General features: G+C 47.1%; 2 protein-coding genes across 2 annotated transcripts in view; one reads left to right on the forward strand and one right to left on the reverse strand.

Annotated features, from left to right (window-relative positions):
* The window catches only part of LOC121535524 (integrin alpha-6), a 41,221-nt gene extending 38,993 nt beyond the window's left edge, over positions 1-2,228 (forward strand). The window contains exons 23-24 of the mRNA XM_041842667.2: positions 72-197; positions 648-2,228. Of these exons, the coding sequence (XP_041698601.1) occupies positions 72-197; positions 648-722 (201 nt within the window). The 3' untranslated portion in view covers positions 723-2,228. The remainder of the gene's footprint in view (positions 1-71; positions 198-647) is intronic.
* Positions 2,229-4,772: 2,544 nt separating this feature from the next.
* Positions 4,773-19,748, reverse strand: LOC121534486 (neurabin-1). The gene is made up of 18 exons (XM_041841077.2): positions 19,476-19,748; positions 18,549-18,681; positions 17,992-18,112; positions 17,790-17,894; positions 17,594-17,690; positions 11,433-11,543; positions 11,233-11,286; positions 10,678-10,778; positions 8,141-8,269; positions 7,902-8,019; positions 7,749-7,821; positions 7,536-7,672; positions 7,212-7,462; positions 6,970-7,044; positions 6,488-6,701; positions 6,115-6,225; positions 5,648-5,830; positions 4,773-5,334 (listed from the first exon to the last, which is right to left on the reverse strand). The coding sequence occupies exons 1-18, from the start codon at positions 19,566-19,568 to the stop codon at positions 5,107-5,109; spliced, it is 2,334 nt and encodes a 777-aa protein (XP_041697011.2). The 5' UTR covers positions 19,569-19,748; the 3' UTR covers positions 4,773-5,106.
* Positions 19,749-19,832: the final 84 nt, after the last annotated feature.

Consider the following 19,832-nt stretch of genomic DNA (forward strand, 5'->3'; position numbering starts at 1 on the left):
CATTTCAAACACGAACATATTTCACTTTATTTTACTTTCTATTGATTTTCTATTGATGTTGTCTTTCTCAGGTGAGAGTGACAGTGTTCCCAGAGCGTCGTGTGGCTCAGTACGGAGGACTGCCATGGTGGATCATCCTGGTGGCCATCTTGTTAGGACTGCTGCTGCTCGGCCTGCTGGTCTTCCTGCTCTGGAAGGTAAGACAGAATGGGGGAACACAGAGAAAGTGTTTACAGTATATACAATATGAATACACACACACACACCCACATACTCACACACACACATCCACATACTCACGCACACACACACACATCCACATACTCACACACAAACACACACACACATCCACATACACACACACACATAAACACACATCCACATACTCACACACACATACACACATCTACATACTCACACACAAACATCCACATACTCACACACATCCACATACTCACACACACACACATCCACATACTCACACACAAACATCCACATACTCACACACATCCACATACTCACACACACACACACATCCACATACTCACACACAAACATCCACATACTCACACACATCCACATACTCACACACACACACACATCAACATACTCACACACACACACACTAATGCGTTACTTCTCTCTAGTGTGGTTTCTTCGGGAAGAAGAAAGAGGATGCCCCTCCCTCTGACAAAGAGCGATTGACGCCGTCTGATGCATAAAGAGAGAAAGAGAGAGAAAGACGCTGTCAGTCTCTGGGGTAAACACATCTATACCCACCTTCAGTGTACATGCCTGTTGGGGCACAGAGTGGCATGAAGGATGGACGGGCACAGTGGCAGACTAACTCCATCGCTGGAGAGGAAACCGCTTTTTCTAATAGACAGACAGTAAAGGGGCTCAGAGCTACGAAATAAAATGCAGTGCTATGATGATGACTACTATGATGTTGGAATGGATGGAATGAAATGTTAATTTCTGTAGAAAGCACTTCACGTTTCTGCTTGGAAATGTTCTTCTTTCCAACTGTTATTGCTGAGTTATGGACTGTCTACATGCATGGCCATCTGGGATTAATGCTTTGGTTGAAAATCATTATGAAATGTTCATCTATCGCTCCAAAGACCCTCTGGGTTGGATCTTTGTGTTCTGCAGCTCTCTCTCTGGTTTCTGGTACTGTAGTTGCTATAGGAACTTCAAGCACTTCCTTTTCCTCTCTCAAGGTTCCTCGACTGCTCTCATTCTGGTTTATAGCAGCTTTCTGTATATAGGACTATTGGTGGCTCTGTAAAAGCACTCGCAGCTCCATACTTAAAGGGATAGTTCACCCCTAAATCAACCTTTCTCAGACACTTTCATATTTTGAATTCATAGATTGAGTTTGGGTAATGAACTATTCCTGTAATGGTGGTGAGAGGTTTAACGCTCCAAATACGACGACAGCACATTCCCAGCTACAATGCGTTGCGGATCAAAAAGAAGGAGAAAGACCAACTGGAAATCCTGGAAAAGAAAGCCTGCATAACAAGCTGGAATGAGAATGAGTTACTCTTAATGATGGCAGAATGCTGGAGCGCCCATTCCTACAGACATCCCAGAGACACACAGAATTCCTACCTAACATTCCACAGTCTTCCTCCAACCATTCCAAGGCTTGTCTCCGCAGTGTGGACATTTGATTGTACATGGAAATACAAAAGGAATGTCAAAAAGCTTTATTAGTGGACTTTAAAGAGGAATGATGATGCTGCAATAGCAGTTTAGATAAGGTAAAATAAGACACTTGATCAAATTGTCCCTTTTTGGGATCAATTAAGTATTATATTGTCTGATTTTATTTTATCTTGATAGTGACATCCATGTTGATCACTGGACAGAAAGAAGATCGTTTTTTTGTGTGTGTTCTTCTTGTACATTTTGGGTCAAGAACCCCAGTTCTCTCTCTTTCAGAGCTCTGGACATTGTTTTGTAAATGTACGCCTATGGTATAGGATGGAGGGTTTTTGTATACATTTTTTAGATTGTTTAATTCTTTGGAGTCTAAGACATTGGGGTGGGGTGGGGTGGGGTGCTAAGCTGACATGGAATTGTTTTAAGATGGTCATACTATGGATCATTTAGCTATTTGATTTTTAGGAACCCTTTGGGTATAAAAAAAGTAATACATTAAAAATATATTTGATAAAATATTGATTTTGACCTTTACTACTAAAGCCCATAGGAATGCATTGAATAACACATTCATAAATGGCAAAAAGTATAGTCAAAAAATAATGAGAAACAAGGTTTTGAATTGTCTGTCCTAAATCTAGGATATATATTTTTTGAAACTCAGGAAATGTTTATTTATTTTTACACATATTTAACCCCTTTTATGGGGTAGGCACAAAACGACCTTCATACTTCCATTCGTTTAAAAAACATCCGGTACCGGTTACCTTCAGACGAGTCCCGTGAAACTTATGGGGGTCGTAGAGCAAAACAGAGAACACCATGGTGTTCGTGAGTCTCCCTTTTACATAGTGGTCATAATACACTGAACAAAAATATAAACACAACATGCAACAATTAACTTAATTTCACTGTGTTACAGTTCGTATAAGGAAATCAGTCAATTGAAATAAATAAATTAGGCCCTGTCATGACTCTCCTGGGTGAGGATCAAAGGCCTCAGATCAGCTTGCAAATGGCTGACATCAACCAGACCCTCTCACCCACAGAAGAGGGGAAGTGGAGCTGGGCCGGCTTTGACACCTCGTAAATCTAAGAGGAGGAGAATCTATCTCTGGTCCTCTAGTATGGTGATTGGAATGTGCTTTGACCCCAAGAATACTTTTTCAGCCAAAATTATAACGTCCAAAAAGTAAACACTGGAACAATATTTCTAACATCCACATGTTTGTTATGGTCAGTGGGGATCTAAAGACTAATCATGTCATTTTGTTTATTATTTTGTGATGTCATTAAAAATGTTATAACGAAAATACTGTAATTTGGAAAGTATACACACTTCATCCACAATATGTTGTGGATATAATATGGAGAATGAGAGTAGTTTTGTTAAGATAGGAATGTGATTTTAGTTTTTTAATGAGATCAGAGGTATTCATAAGCTATGCACGGTGACTAGCCACACCCCAAGTGAGCTCAGAGATTGTGTCAGCAAGTAGGAACGCCCCTTTTACCAGAGTGCATAAAAAGCCTTGGTAACGGAATTTACATTGGACCAGAATGCGTGGAGCTGTGGCTACACGGCTGAAAATGGTTGGACCAGAAAGATTGGTGATGGTAGTCCACACGTTTCAAATGGTTAGAACGATGAATCTCAACATGAGGTGAAGAAGATAAACTCACTAGACCAGAACATTGCCAGTCTGCAGCTTGTCCGTGTAAAGTGATCTAGAACTTTGACTAAAGACATGAGGTGAGAAGGAGAAAATCCCATCTCAGACAATCATTGGTGCATCTGAGTATCTGCTCTATTTGAACACTCCACTCCAAGCCAGGACAACTAAGAAGGACATTGTGACCTCTGGTGGACAAGCAGAGCCTTACACCGAAACAGGGCTATAAAACCGACTCCTTCCCATAGAAGGATTGATTGGTTTCAACGGAGAGACGACTAATGAAGACATATACACGTAAATACATTCATGACTTCTTACCCAAACGGGCGGTGGTTCGTTTGGGTCAGCTTCTTGATATACCACACCTGTCAGGTGGATGGATTATCTTGGCAAAGGAGAAATGCTCACTAACAGGGATGTAAACAAATTTGTGCACACAATGAGAGAAATAAGCTTTTATTTCAGCTCATGAAACATGGGACCAACACTTTACATGTTGCGTTTATATTTTTGTTCAGTGTAGTTTGGTCAAACCGTTCAGACGCTACAGACATTTGTGAGAAGACCGATTTTCGGTCTGACAAACACCGTTCTAATTCTGCCACCTTTCATCGTAGATGCGTAAGTGAGACACTGGCGGATTGAGACGCATCCAATAGTTTAAACTGACAGATTGATGGGAATGTTTTTGTTATGCAACTTAGATTAACGCACCAGTGCATCAATTGACTCTAGGGGCATTACTATTGTGTGTATTTTCTGTATGAGAATGTTACCTAAGCATTACTCAAATGGCCAAAGACTATTTTTCTACACAGAATGAGTGTTTTTCAAAGTATGAAAGGACGTGTCAAATCACACGGACAAATCATCTCAAAACAACAAATAGACATCCATGTGTTTCAACAGATCTGCACTCACATTTGGGTATAGGGACAGAGTTATATGCATTTCACGTGTTTAACTGGGGTCATTTTTCATCAAGTTATAGCAGCAGCTTTCCTATGTCATCATTCTGTATTATATCCATGTACTAACTTTATCATCCATAACCGTTCAGAGAGAACGTTATGTACCTACATATGATGCATTTCTATTGTATTTGATTGATTGATTGTTGAGATGGACCAGTGAGGCAGAGGAGTAATTACATATTGTAGTTTTCTAACCACTCATGTTACATCAGTGATCATTTCAAGTAAGTGATGAAGAGGAAATGCATTTTGTCTATTGACAGGTGTTGACATTAACGTAAAGTAATGTGGAAAATTGCAAGGATTTCTTAAATAAATGTTTTTATATCCTGTACAGTCACATCCATCTCTTTTGGTTTTCCTGCACTTTTATACTTTTATGTCATGGAAATTGAATTGAGCCTACATGCAAAAAAAATGCAGTCATCACAGTCAAATAAAACTAAGGCGATAAGTTTAAAACATTATTTATTAATGCATGTAAAATATTCCCAGCTTAAAATAATTGAGTGCTTCATTGCCATCAACTGTTCAATATTCATATAGAAACGTCTGACATAAAGTTACAAAACAGATAAAAAGTATATTTCACTAGTCACATTGAAGACTTACAGTAAGACTGACATTTCTGTGCTGGTAGAGAGCTTATAATAGAGAGAGAGACTATAGCTGATTGTCTAAAGGCTGGACTGCATGAGACGAGCCTAATAGTAGTAGGACTTAGACAAAAAGTTGTGATTGAAGATCATTTCTGGGTTTAGGGGTTAGAGGTCAGGGTCCAGACTTTAGCAGAGGGACTCGGTTCGGACCTTTTTACCACTACGCCTGGCATCCTTTCTCTCCTTCTCCTCCTTTCCTTCAATCTCCTTGCTCCTCTTCTCTCTTTCTATCACCTCCTTCATTCTCCTTTTCTCACATTCCTTCTCCTCTCTCTCCCTCTCCAGAGTCTTCCTCATCTCCTTCAGCCTTCCCTTCAGAGCAGCACGGTCACTATGACTGCACACCCCCAGAGCCTGGAGGGAGGGAGGGAGGAGGGAGGGAGGGAGGGAGGGAGGGAGAGAGCGAGACTTTCATTTCTGTGCCATAGTGGGCTGCTCCATATGGAATGAACTCATTCATCTAAATCTAGGGCTGTGTCGCAATACTCTAGCCCCCCTTTCCTCTCCTCAATGGTCAATGATCTGGCAGGAGGAAGGGAAACCTATTCAGTCATTTCAACCATAGATTATTGTCTATGATTTCAACTAATCAGGACAGAAGGTGAGGAGAGGATGCAGTCTAACAGTATAGAGACATGGCCCGTGACTCCCTGTAGAACAAACCTACCTTGAGTTTGTTGTTGTCCAGACTGAGAAGTTGCAGCCCATCCACACCATTGGCTGTGAACTGGGCTGCGTATTGGTCCATGCTCATGCCAATCAACCACAGACAGACCTGCTGATTGGTCCATTGGTCCAGGGGTCGGCTTTGCCATTGGTAATCGTTACAAACTGAGTCATCATCCAGGTTCTACGGAGAGGGACGTGCCAGACAGACACACATAAACCCAACAGTAAGATGTATAACAAACCTTTTTGTAATTAAAAAGTAACTAACACCTTAATAAAATTCCATCCCATTCTGGGTCATTCAGGGGGAAGTAAATCACTATCCTATCCAGCCCTATGAGCTACAGAGAGGAGAAAACTTAAACAGGGCATGGTAGAAAACTAGAACAGAAATCAGGTCAGAGAGAACAGAGATAGACAGGGAGAGAGACCACGTGAGAGATGGAGAGAGAGGGAGAGACTCACCTCTGAGGAGGAGAAGGTGAGAGTTTGAGAGCGTGCAGAGAGAGACAGATCTGACAGCATCTCTGATAGGAGAGCAGAGCTGGGACTACCTGGGTCTGCTACATTCACTCTCTAGAATGAGCAAATACATTTGTGACTGACACACACACACACTGAAGTGCACGCTTGCACACCTACACAGTCAAGAGCGTGTAGAGGAGAGTGTAAATTGAAAGGCACCACGTGAAATAAGCATACAAAACATACCAGTTAATAAGCCACTAAGATATTGAGCTGGACAAGTGCTTAGAGATGAAATGAGATTTAAAGTCCAGGTAGTCAGATGGAAGGCCTCAGGTGTTAAGAGTGTGTGTGTGTGAGACTCCCCTCTCACCTGGCAGTCTCTACTGTTTCCGGTGGTCATGTACGGTAGACTGCCGCTGGAGACAGACCTAAGCTTCTCTCTCTCCTTCTCTCTCTCCTTCTTCTTCTTCTCCCTCTCCCTCCCTCGCTCTCCGAACCAGGAGAAGGGCAGCCAGGAGGGCATGGAGGAGACCGAGGGAGACACACCACTGCTGGGGTCATCTACCAGGTCAACACATAAACCCCTGGAGACAGAGGAACACACAACAGTCAAATACGGGGATGGCAGAAACACTGAAAGAAGAAATGTAATGTGTGTGTAAATAGAAATTGCTGTACCCGGTGTGTGCATAGTATTGACTGTACCCGGTGTGTGCATAGTATTGACTGTACCCGGTGTGTGCATAGTATTGACTGTACCCGGTGTGTGCATAGTATTGACTGTACCCGGTGTGTGCATAGTATTGAATGTACCCGTTTCCTCTGCTAGTTCCGTAGTGTTATTTCTTGTACCTGTGGTGCAGGGACCTTTCCTTGTTCTTCTTCTCCTCACTCTTCCTCCCTCTCCTCAGAGACTTGCGGAGGCCGCTATAGGGCAGAAGAACAGAGAGGTTAGGAGGTGGAGCTATTACCATATTGCTTATACATATCTAATCTTCTCAGATCTACACAAAGTGCCTAGGGGAAAGGGGGTTAGGGGTTGATTTGGGCTTGCTGTACATTATGACTACAAGATGATCTGGTGTGTGCCCTACCTAAAGTCAGGCAATCTCCTCTTTGATTTGCGTGTGGTAGATGAGTTGTCCTCATTAGGGGGGGACGGGCCTGGCTGGGGGGTGAGGAGAGAGGAGGGGGGATGGGACTGTGGGGTGAGGGCAGACAGAGAGGAGGTGCTGGAGTGGACACGGTGACCTCCTGCTGAGACGGATCGTCCCGTCTCTCGGGGTGCGATCGCAGTCAGCGATTGGCTCTTCCCATCACAGCTCTGAATATGGTCTTCCTCACCCTACAGGGAGTGATAGAAAATTCAGTGTGAGTGCGTGAGAGAGTGAGTGCGTGAGAGAGAGAGAGAGTCTGACCTGTTGTCTGAAGGACTCTCTGAGTTTGTCTCGTGAGGGAGGGTGTCTCTTGGCTTTTTGGGCGAGCTGTGCTCTGGCCCTGTGAGCGCTGGTGTCTAACAGACCTGTCACAGGCACCGCAATGCTCCAGTCTGCACCTGAAACACACATAGCGTGAGAGGCACAATACACACAGTGACACACACACACACTACCTGAGGGGCAGTGTCTTACTTGAGGTAAATGAGGTGTCCAGTGATTGGTTGTTACTCTCAGGGACCATCTCCCCTCGCTCCAGATGACCTATCTGAACACAGAGGAAGAAATGCTTAGTTCACTCAGGTAGTAGCAGTACACGACAGGTCACGTTGTCTCCTCCAGTCTCACCCGTCTTTGGAGTCTCTCCACAGTCTCTGCGTGTCTCTTCTCTCTCTCCTCCATCTCCCTCTGCAGCTCCTCCAGCTCCCTCTTCAGCTCTTCCCCTCTCCCCTCGCTCTCCTTCTCCCTGCACAGGGACAGAGGGACCATCAGACACAGAGAGAAATAGACTTCCTAAACTGGCAGTGAATATAACCAATTGGCCTACAGGGGCATGTTAACTGTTGATTACGTTACCCAGAGCTCACCTGTGTTGGAATTCCCTCAGCAGTCTCTTGGCCTTGCTGTATTTCAACTCCAGGCTGTCTAATTGGCTCTGGGTGTCAGCCAATCGCTGGTTCACAATCCTGCACAGAGCCTGGGCCTCCTGCCAGTACCTAGAAGAAGAAGAATCACATTCATCATCATTATGTACATCATCATGGTCTGACAACTTGGATGGAAAATGACTGAGGATGATAGCAGACTATATTACCACTCCTATTTGCCATCTCTTCAATTTAAGCCTACAGGAAAGTGTGTGCCCTCAGGCCTGAAGGGAAGCAAAAGTAATTCCGCTACCCAAGAATAGCAAAGCACCCTTTACTGGCTCAAACAGCCGACCAATCAGCCTGTTACCAACCCTTACTAAACTTTTGGGAAAAATTATGTTTGACCAGATACAATGCTATTTCACAGTAAACAAATTAACAACAGATTTTCAGCACGCTTATAAGGAAGGGCATTCAACATGTACGGCACTTACACAAATTACTGATTGGCTGAGCGAAATTGATAAAAAGATTGTGGGAGCTTTTTTGTTAGACTTCAGTGCAGCTTTTGGCATTATCAATCCTAATCTGCTGCTGGACTGCTGGATTGAGAGTTACCTGTCTAACAGAACACAGAGGGTGTTCTTTAATGGAAGCCTCTCCAACATAATCCAGGTAGAGTCAGGCATTCCCCAGGGCAGCTGTCTAGACCCCTTACTTTTTTCAATATTTACTAATGACCTGCCACTGGCTCTGAGTAAAGCCAGTGTGTCTATGTATGCTGATGACTCCACACTATACACGTCAGCTACCACAGTAAGTGAAATCACTGCAACACTTAACTAAGAGCTGCAGTCAGGTTCAGAATGGGTGGCAAGAAATAAGTTAGTCCTAAATATTTCAAAAACTAAAAGCATTGTATTTGGGACAAATCATTCACTAAACCCTAATCCTCAACTAAATCTTGTAATGAATAATGTGGAAATTGAGCAAGTTGAGGACACTGAACTGCATGGTGTAACCCAGGATTGTAAACTGTCAAAACATATTGATGCAACAGTAGCTAAGATGGGGAGAAGGCAGGTCCAACAGGCCCTAGTTTTGTCGCATCTGGACTACTGTCCAGTCATGTGGTCAAGTGCCACAAAGAGGGACTTAGGAAAATTACAACTGGCCTAGAACAGGGCAACACGGCTGGCCCTTAAATGTACACGGAGAACTAACATTAATAATATACACTACCGTTCAAAAGTTTGGGGTCACTTAGAAATGTCCTTGTTCTCAAAAGAAAAGCAATTTATTTGTCCATTAAAATAACATCAAATTGATCAGAAATACAGTGTAGACATTGTTAATGTTGTAAATGGCTATTGTAGCTGGAAACGGCTGATTTTTAATGGAATATCTACATAGGCGTACAGAGGCCCATTATCAGCAACCATCAGTCCTGTGTTCCAATGGCACGTTGTGTTTGCTAATCCAAGTTTATCATTTTAAAAGGCTAATTGATCATTAGAAAACCCTTTTGCAATTATGTTAGCCCAGCTGAAAACTGTTGTGCTGATTAAAGAAGCAATAAAACTGGCCTTCTTGAGAGTAGTTGAGCATCTGGAGCATCAGCAATTGTGGGTTCGATTACAGGCTCAAAATGGCCAGAAACAAAGAACTTTCTTCTGAAACTCGTCAGTCTATTCTTGTTCTGAGAAATGAAGGCTATTCCATGCGAGAAATTGCCAAGAAACTGAAGATTTCGTACAACGCTGTGTACTACTCCCTTCCACAGAACAGCGCAAACTGGCTCTAACCAGAATAGAAAGAGGAGTGGGAGGCCCCGGTGCACAACTGAGCAAGAGGGCAAATACATTAGAGTGTCTAGTTTGAGAAACAGGCACCTCACAGGTCCTCAACTGATTAAGATGGGCTGTCTGAGATATGGCTTTTTCTTTGCAACTCTGCCTAGAAGGTCAGCATCACGGAGTTGCCTCTTCACTGTTGACGTTGAGACTGGTGTTTTGCGGGTACTATTTAATGAAGCCGGTCTCATACCCCACAACACATGCCACCAGAGGTCTCTTCACAGTCGCCAAGTCCAGAACAGACTATGGGAGGCGCACAGTACTACATAGAGCCATGGCTACATGGAACTCTATTCCACATCAAGTAACTCACGCAAGCAGTAAAATTAGATTTAAAAAACAGATAAAGATGCACCTTATGGAACAGCGGGGACTGTGAAGAGACACACACGATAACATAAGCACTATACACACCCGTACACATGGATTTTGTGTTGTAGATGTGTGGTAGTACAGTAGTGGCCTGAGGGCACACAACGTGTTGTGAAATGTAATGTTTTCAAAATGGTATATAACTGCCTTAATGTTGCTGGACCCCAGGAAGAGTAGCTGCTGCCTTGGTAGCAACTAATTGGGATCCTTAATAAATACAAATCATAATTTCCATCACCGTCGCCATAATTTGTTCATAATCATACTAAATTTAGTGACTGGTAGATCTGGGTAATTGATGATTACTTCTCTAGTTTGTCAGCCTTCTCCTCTCCATCCTGGACACGCTCCTTCAGCTCAGCCTGATGACTCTCCCACGAGGCCTGCTGCTCCTCACACACCCTCAGCTGGAGGACAGACAGACACAGGTAGGTGGGTGGGTGGGTACCCAGTTCCCTAGCACCATACCATGAGCCCTTCATCTAGCTCTCATCCCTAGACACTCCCCTTAGACACTTCCCTCCCATTCTACTAAACACCCCAAAAACAGCCATGTTTCAATACCTTGAAGATCCAGCCTTCCTTTTTCCTAAATAATCACTAATCTAACACAGTTGTATAAGTGAAAGCAGAGGCCTACATTAAATAGCTTTAACCAATGCCGTCATGTCAGATCCGATCAGTGATAGCACAGAGAAATTCTATATTTTCAAGGTGATTGGAACATGGCCTCTGTGCTAATAGCTCAGACTGTAGACCGTTAGAGAGGTACGTCTCACACAGAGCTAAATGGGTCAGACTGCTCTGAGGGAGGCAGTGAGTGAGTGAGCATGTGTTTTGACAGTCTCGTCAGTGACCTACCTTCTCCCACGCTAGGCAGAGTTCGTCTGATTTGGTCCTGACTTTTAACTGGAGCTAAGGAGAGACCAATACACACATGAAAACACCACATCTCCAGATCTACCCATCTACAGATACTAGAAGCCTACTGAGGGGTAACAGTGTACGTCTACACTAGAGCATGCTCCCCCCCAATCTCAGACTATACTGGACTTCAAAACCTGTTGGTATCTGAGGCAGCTGGTGATATCTTCCTCTTCATCATCTGTAGGGAGGTCTTCTACAGTCTCATCCACTGAGCTCAGCGCCACAAAACCACCATCATTTAACACCTGAGATACACAAACACAGGTACAACCAATAAGGAATGCAAGGTTGCAATAATGCACATCCTCTTTTCCTGGAACTCGATCCAGCTCCATGTACATATACACAGTCACACACCTACCCACCTCTACTGTAGGTACAGTCACACCTCTACTGTAGGTACAGTCACACCCCTACCCACCTCTACTGTAGGTACAGTCACACCCCTACCCACCTCTACTGTAGGGACAGTCACACCCCTACCCACCTCTACTGTAGGTACAGTCACACCCCTACCCACCTCTACTGTAGGGACAGTCACACCCCTACCCACCTCTACTGTAGGTACAGTCACACCCCTACCCACCTCTACTGTAGGGACAGTCACACCCCTACCCACCTCTACTGTAGGTACCGTCACACCCCTACCTCCCTCTACTATAGGTACAGTCACACCCCTACCCACCTCTACTGTAGGTACAGTCACACCCCTACCTCCCTCTACTGTAGGGATAGTCACACCTCTACTGTAGGGACAGTCACACCCCTACCTCCCTCTACTGTAGGTACAGTCACACCCCTACCCACCTCTACTGTAGGGACAGTCACACCCCTACCCACCTCTACTGTAGGTACAGTCACACCCCTACCTCCCTCTACTGTAGGTACAGTCACACCCCTACCCACCTCTACTGTAGGTACAGTCACACCCCTACCTCCCTCTACTGTAGGTACAGTCACACCCCTACCCACCTCTACTGTAGGTACAGTCACACCCCTACCTCCCTCTACTGTAGGGATAGTCACACCTCTACTGTAGGGACAGTCACACCCCTACCTCCCTCTACTGTAGGTACAGTCACACCCCTACCCACCTCTACTGTAGGTACAGTCACACCCCTACCCACCTCTACTGTAGGGATAGTCACACCTCTACTGTAGGGACAGTCACACCCCTACCCACCTCTACTGTAGGTACAGTCACAACCCTACCCACCTCTACTGTAGGTACAGTCACACCCCTACCCACCTCTACTGTAGGTACAGTCACACCCCTACCCACCTCTACTGTAGGGACAGTCACACCCCTACCCACCTCTACTGTAGGGACAGTCACACCTCTACTGTAGGGACAGTCACACCTCTACTGTAGGGACAGTCACACCCCTACCTCCCTCTACTGTAGGTACAGTCACACCCCTACCCACCTCTACTGTAGGTACAGTCACACCCCTACCCACCTCTACTGTAGGTACAGTCACACCCCTACCCACCTCTACTGTAGGGACAGTCACACCTCTACTGTAGGGACAGTCACACCCCTACCTCCCTCTACTGTAGGTACAGTCACACCCCTACCCACCTCTACTGTAGGGACAGTCACACCCCTACCCACCTCTACTGTAGGTACAGTCACACCCCTACCCACCTCTACTGTAGGGACAGTCACACCCCTACCCACCTCTACTGTAGGTACAGTCACACCCCTACCTCCCTCTACTGTAGGTACAGTCACACCCCTACCCACCTCTACTGTAGGTACAGTCACACCCCTACCCACCTCTACTGTAGGGATAGTCACACCTCTACTGTAGGGACAGTCACACCCCTACCTCCCTCTACTGTAGGGACAGTCACACCCCTACCCACCTCTACTGTAGGTACAGTCACACCCCTACCCACCTCTACTGTAGGGACAGTCACACACCTCTACTGTAGGGACAGTCACACCCCCTACCCACCTCTACTGTAGGGACAGTCACACCTCTACCCACCTCTACTGGGTCACCTCTACTGTAGGGACAGTCACACCACTACCCACCTCTACTGTAGGTACAGTCACACCCCTACCCACCTCTACTGTAGGTACAGTCACACCCCTACCCACCTCTACTGTAGGTACAGTAACACCCCTACCCACCTCTACTGTAGGTACAGTCACACCCCTACCCACCTCTACTGTAGGTACAGTCACACCCCTACCCACCTCTACTATAGGTACAGTCACACCCCTACCCACCTCTACTGTAGGTACAGTCACACCCCCTACCCACCTCTACTGTAGGGTACAGTTACACCCCTACCCACCTCTACTGTAGGTACACCACCTCTACTGTAGGTACAGTCACACCCCCTACCCACCTCTACTGTAGGTACAGTCACACCCCTACCTCACCTCTACTGTAGGGATAGTAACTCTACTGTAGGACAGTCACACCCCTACCTACCTCTACTGTAGGTACAGTCACACCCCTACCCACCTCTACTGTAGGTACAGTCACACCCCTACCCACCTCTACTGTAGGGATAGTCACACCTCACTGTAGGGACAGTCACACCCCACCCACCTCTACTGTAGGTACAGTCACAACCCTACCCACCTCTACTGTAGGTACAGTCACACCCCTACCCACCTCTACTGTAGGTACAGTCACACCCCTACCCACCTCTACTGTAGGGACAGTCACACCCCTACCCACCTCTACTGTAGGGACAGTCACACCTCTACTGTAGGGACAGTCACACCTCTACTGTAGGGACAGTCACACCCCTACCTCCCTCTACTGTAGGTACAGTCACACCCCTACCCACCTCTACTGTAGGTACAGTCACACCCCTACCCACCTCTACTGTAGGTACAGTCACACCCCTACCCACCTCTACTATAGGGACAGTCACACCTCTACTGTAGGGACAGTCACACCCCTACCCCCTCTACTGTAGGTACAGTCACACCCCTACCCACCTCTACTGTAGGGACAGTCACACCCCTACCCACCTCTACTGTAGGTACAGTCACACCCCTACCCACCTCTACTGTAGGGACAGTCACACCCCTACCCACCTCTACTGTAGGTACAGTCACACCCCTACCTCCTCTACTGTAGGTACAGTCACACCCCCTACCCACCTCTACTGTAGGTACAGTCACACCCCCTACCCCTCACTGAGGGATAGCACACCTCACTGTAGGGACAGTCACACCCCCTACCTCCCTCTACTGTAGGTACAGTCACACCCCTACCCACCTCTACTGTAGGGTACAGTCACACCCCTACCCACCTCTACTGTAGGGATAGTCACACCTCTACTGTAGGGACAGTCACACCCCTACCTCCCTCTACTGTAGGGACAGTCACACCCCTACCCACCTCTACTGTAGGTACAGTCACACCCCTACCCACCTCTACTGTAGGTACAGTCACACCCCTACCCACCTCTACTGTAGGTACAGTCACACCCCTACCCACCTCTACTGTAGGGACAGTCACACCCCTACCCACCTCTACTGTAGGGACAGTCACACCTCTACTGTAGGGACAGTCACACCACTACCCACCTCTACTGTAGGTACAGTCACACCCCTACCCACCTCTACTGTAGGTACAGTCACACCCCACCCACCTCTACTGTAGGTACAGTAACACCTACCCACCTCTACTGTAGGTACAGTCACACCCCTACCCACCTCTACTGTAGGTACAGTCACACCCTACCCACCTCTACTATAGGTACAGTCACACCCCTACCCACCTCTACTGTAGGTACAGTCACACCCACCTCTACTGTAGGTACAGTCACACCCCTACCCACCTCTACTGTAGGTACAGTCACACCTCTACTGTAGGTACAGTCACACCCCTACCCACCTCTACTGTAGGTACAGTCACACCTCTACTGTAGGTACAGTCACACCCCTACCCACCTCTACTGTAGGGACAGTCACACCACTACCCACCTCTACTGTAGGGACAGTCACACCTCTACTGTAGGGACAGTCACACCCCTACCTCCCTCTACTGTAGGTACAGTCACACCCCTACCCACCTCTACTGTAGGTACAGTCACACCCCTACCCACCTCTACTGTAGGTACAGTCACACCCCTACCCACCTCTACTATAGGGACAGTCACACCTCTACTGTAGGGACAGTCACACCCCTACCCACCTCTACTGTAGGTACAGTCACACCCCTACCCACCTCTACTGTAGGTACAGTCACAACCCACCTCTACTGTAGGTACAGTCACACCCCTACCCACCTCTACTGTAGGGACAGTCACACCCCTACCCACCTCTACTGTAGGGACAGTCACACCTCTACGGTAGGTACAGTCACACCCCTACCCACCTCTACTGTAGGGACAGTCACACCCCTACCCACCTCCACTGTAGGGACAGTCACACCCCTACCCACCTCTACTGTAGGGACAGTCACACCTCTACTGTAGGTACAGTCACACCCCTACCCACCTCTACTGTAGGTACAGTCACACCCCTACCTCCCTCTACTGTAGGTACAGTCACACCCCTACCTACCTCTACTGTAGGGACAGTCACACCTTTACTGTAGGTACAGTCACACCTCTACTGTAGGTACAGTCACACCTCTACTGTAGGTACAGTCACACCTCTACTGTAGGTACAGTCACACCTCTACTGTAGGTACAGTCACACCTCTACTGTAGGTACAGTCACACCCCTACCCACCTCTACTGTAGGGACAGTCACACCCCTACCCACCTCTACTGTAGGTACAGTCACACCCCTACCTCCCTCTACTGTAGGGACAGTCACACCTCTACTGTAGGGACAGTCACACCTCTACTGTAGGGACAGTCACACCTCTACTGTAGGGACAGTCACACCTCTACTGTAGGGACAGTCACACCTCTACTGTAGGGACAGTCACACCTCTACTGTAGGGACAGTCACACCTCTACTGTAGGGACAGTCACACCCCTACCTACCTCTACTGTAGGGACAGTCACACCTCTACTGTAGGGACAGTCACACCTCTACTGTAGGGACAGTCACACCTCTACTGTAGGGACAGTCACACCTCTACTGTAGGGACAGTCACACCTCTACTGTAGGGACAGTCACACCCCTACCTACCTCTACTGTAGGGACAGTCACACCTCTATTGTAGGTACAGTCAAACCCCTACCTCCCTCTACTGTAGGTACAGTCACACCCCTACCTACCTCTACTGTAGGTACAGTCACACCCCTACCTACCTCTTCTGTAGGTACAGTCACACCTCTACTGTAGGTACAGTCACACCCCTACCTACCTCTTCTGTAGGTACAGTCACACCTCTACTGTAGGTACAATCACACCCCTACCTACCTCTACTGTAGGGACAGTCACACCCTTACATGCCTCTACTGTAGGGACAGTCACACCTCTACTGTAGGGATAGTCACACCTCTACTGTAGGTACAGTCACACCTCTACTGTAGGTGCAGTCACACCCTTACCTACCTTTACTGTAGGGATAGTCACACCTCTACTGTAGGGACAGTCACACCTCTACCTACCTCTACTGTAGGTACAGTCACACCCCTACCCACCTCTACTGTAGGGAGAGTCACACATCTACTGTAGGGACAGTCACACCCCTACCTACCTCTACTGTAGGTACAGTCACACCTCTACTGTAGGGACAGTCACACCTCTACTGTAGGGACAGTCACACCTCTACTGTAGGGACAGTCACACCCCTACCCACCTCTACTGTAGGGACAGTCACACCTCTATTGTAGGTACAGTCAAACCCCTACCTCCCTCTACTGTAGGTACAGTCACACCCCTACCTACCTCTTCTGTAGGTACAGTCACACCCCTACCTACCTCTACTCTAGGGACAGTCACACCCTTACATGCCTCTACTGTAGGGACAGTCACACCTCTACTGTAGGGATAGTCACACCTCTACTGTAGGTACAGTCACACCCTTACCTACCTTTACTGTAGGGATAGTCACACCTCTACTGTAGGGACAGTCACACCTCTACCTACCTCTACTGTAGGTACAGTCACACCCCTACCCACCTCTACTGTAGGGAGAGTCACACATCTACTGTAGGGACAGTCACACTCCTACCTCCCTCTACTGTAGGGACAGTCACACTCCTACCTCCCTCTTCTGTAGGGACAGTCACACCTCTACTGTAGGGACAGTCACACCTCTACTGTAGGGACAGTCACACCTCTACTGTAGGGACAGTTACACCTCTACTGTAGGGACAGTCACACCTCTACTGTAGGGACAGTCACACCCCTACCTACCTTTACTGTGGATGGTCTCTTGTCCTGCTCCAGACTCTCAGTGATTAGACGAGCCACCTCACTCTCCTCCCCCTGCTTCTCCCGTCCAATAAAAAACCTGCAGTGAGGGATAATGACAAATCAGGACCCTGTGTTAAGTCACACAACCAATCGGCAGAGAGAAAGTGTGTGCACGTGCCTGCCTGTGCGTGCATACCTGACAGTGCCAATTGTGTTCTTCAGCACGGTGGCAGCAAACAGCTGTGTGACTCCAACCAGACTGACCCCATCCACCTCCACTATCTGGTCATTCACCTGAATACTAACACACACACACACATATTTAGGATCAGCTTACAGCACGACACTCACATCCTAACCATTAGAAAGGCATCACTGACTTTAGATCAGATTCTTACCGTCCGTCCTGTTGTGTAGCTCCGTTCTCTGTTATGGTCTTAACGAAGATCCCCAACTTCTCCAGCCCCTGGTCAGCCCCTACCCCCATCCCTATTATACTGATACCCAGACCCTCCTCTCCTACACAGACAGACAGGAGGGGGAGTTAGACAAAGACAAGGTGTTAAAACAGAGAAGTAAAGAGAGCGAGAGAGAGAGAGAGAGAGGCTGGTAAAGGGAGTGAGAGAGCAGTAGAGAGGTAAGGAGAGAGGAATATAAAGGAAGCGGTAAAGAACAGTGGGAGAGCGATAGAGGAGAGCGATAGAGGAGAGAGAGAGGAGAGCGATAGAGGAGAGCGAGAGAGGAGAGCGAGAGAGGAGAGAGATAGAGGAGAGCGAGAGAGGAGAGCGATAGAGGAGAGCGAAGAGGAGAGCGAGAGAGGAGAGCGAGAGAGGAGAGCGAAGAGGAGAGCGAGAGAGGAGTGGAGAGCGATAGAGAGCGATAGAGGAGCGCGAGAGAGGAGTGGAGAGCGATAGAGGAGAGCGATAAAGGAGAGCAATAGAGGAGAGCGAGCAACCTTTCTTTATCTGGACAGGGAAGACGTCCATCTTGTCCACTCTCTTCTCCAGCTCATACTCAGCAGAGGCAGACACAGGGTCAATGTCATCGTTACGCCTGTCATAGTCTGCATTTGAGTAGGTCAGGAACACCTGAGTGTACACACACCATTATATCTTTCATAGTCAAGTTGTGTGTGTGTATGTATGCATGTCTTTGGCTGTCTGGATCCTGACTAGCCACTGCTATCTGGAGTTATTGCTAGCACACCATGACCATCCTGTTTATGTTGTCAGATCCTCCAGTAGGACTGGGGTGTGAGATGGGATTGGAAACAAGCTGTAGCAGATGCATAGTCTTAACACACAAAGCTTTGCAAATCCATGTAATCTACTGCAGTTCAATCCCAGAGGCAGGGAACATCTTAGACAAAATGGTCCTCGAACAGTAATTATACCCTAAACACCCCCCCGGTGAAATGTGTGCCAACTGTGCCGTACCCAGTAAGGCTCTCAGTATACTTGGCAGCCACACAGGGCCTGAGATGTCTGGAAGATTTAAAATCCTTACTGGACAAAAACATTCATTATGTGGCCCTAAAATAACCTCACTTGCAGTATGGTTACACATGGGAGCGAACACTTGTCCTAGGGGAGGAATGCTCTGCTGTTGATATATCACAGTTATTCTGAGCTGAATACCTGACAGAGAATGTGAGATATTGCCTCTGTCTCCTCTCAACCTAATGGGATAGAATTATACTGGCTGTAGGTTCATATTGTCCATCTATTCATAAGCCCTTCACTCTTCATCTGTTCTAGCCATGGTTTTCATCTTACCCCAACTATGGGACTGGGCCAGACTTACTCTCTCAATCAAAATATGGTACCAATTTATCAAACCTAATGGGGTGAATGCGATTGGGTGGGTGGGTGGGGGGGTTTACCTTCATTGGTGCTGTAGAGAATTTGATATTCCTCCTCTTAGCAGAATCATCATCATCCTCATGGGGAAGACCGGGAATCTCCTCATATTCCATAGAGAGCTGCTCCCAGCCCTCTCTGTGCCATTCCAAATCGTCATGACACTCTGAATCTCGTTCCCAGTCTTTCACGAAGGCCTCATTCTCAATCCCAAGGACGACAGCAGATCCATTCTTCTCATCTCCTCTCTCGGTGCACTCCCTCTGTTCCCTCTCCTCCCTCTCTTCCCTCTCTTCCCTCTCTTCCCTCTCTTCCCTCTCTTCCCTCTCCTGCCCTTCCTTCCCTTCCACTCTCCCTCTGCACTTCCTCTGCTCTTCCTC

This window comes from Coregonus clupeaformis, chromosome 21 (genome assembly GCF_020615455.1).
Source record: "Coregonus clupeaformis isolate EN_2021a chromosome 21, ASM2061545v1, whole genome shotgun sequence".
Lineage (NCBI taxonomy): Eukaryota > Metazoa > Chordata > Actinopteri > Salmoniformes > Salmonidae > Coregonus > Coregonus clupeaformis.

Coding starts and splice junctions, on each gene's coding strand:
- LOC121534486 (XM_041841077.2), bottom strand. CDS start 19,568: ATGGAATATGAGGAGATTCCCGGTCTTCCCCATGAGGATGATGATGAT. Junction 17,895..17,991: donor GCTACACAACAGGACGGACG/GTAAGAATCTGA, acceptor TGTGTGTGTTAG/TATTCAGGTGAATGACCAGA. Junction 7,045..7,211: donor AGGAGATTGCCTGACTTTAG/GTAGGGCACACA, acceptor TCTGCCCTATAG/CGGCCTCCGCAAGTCTCTGA.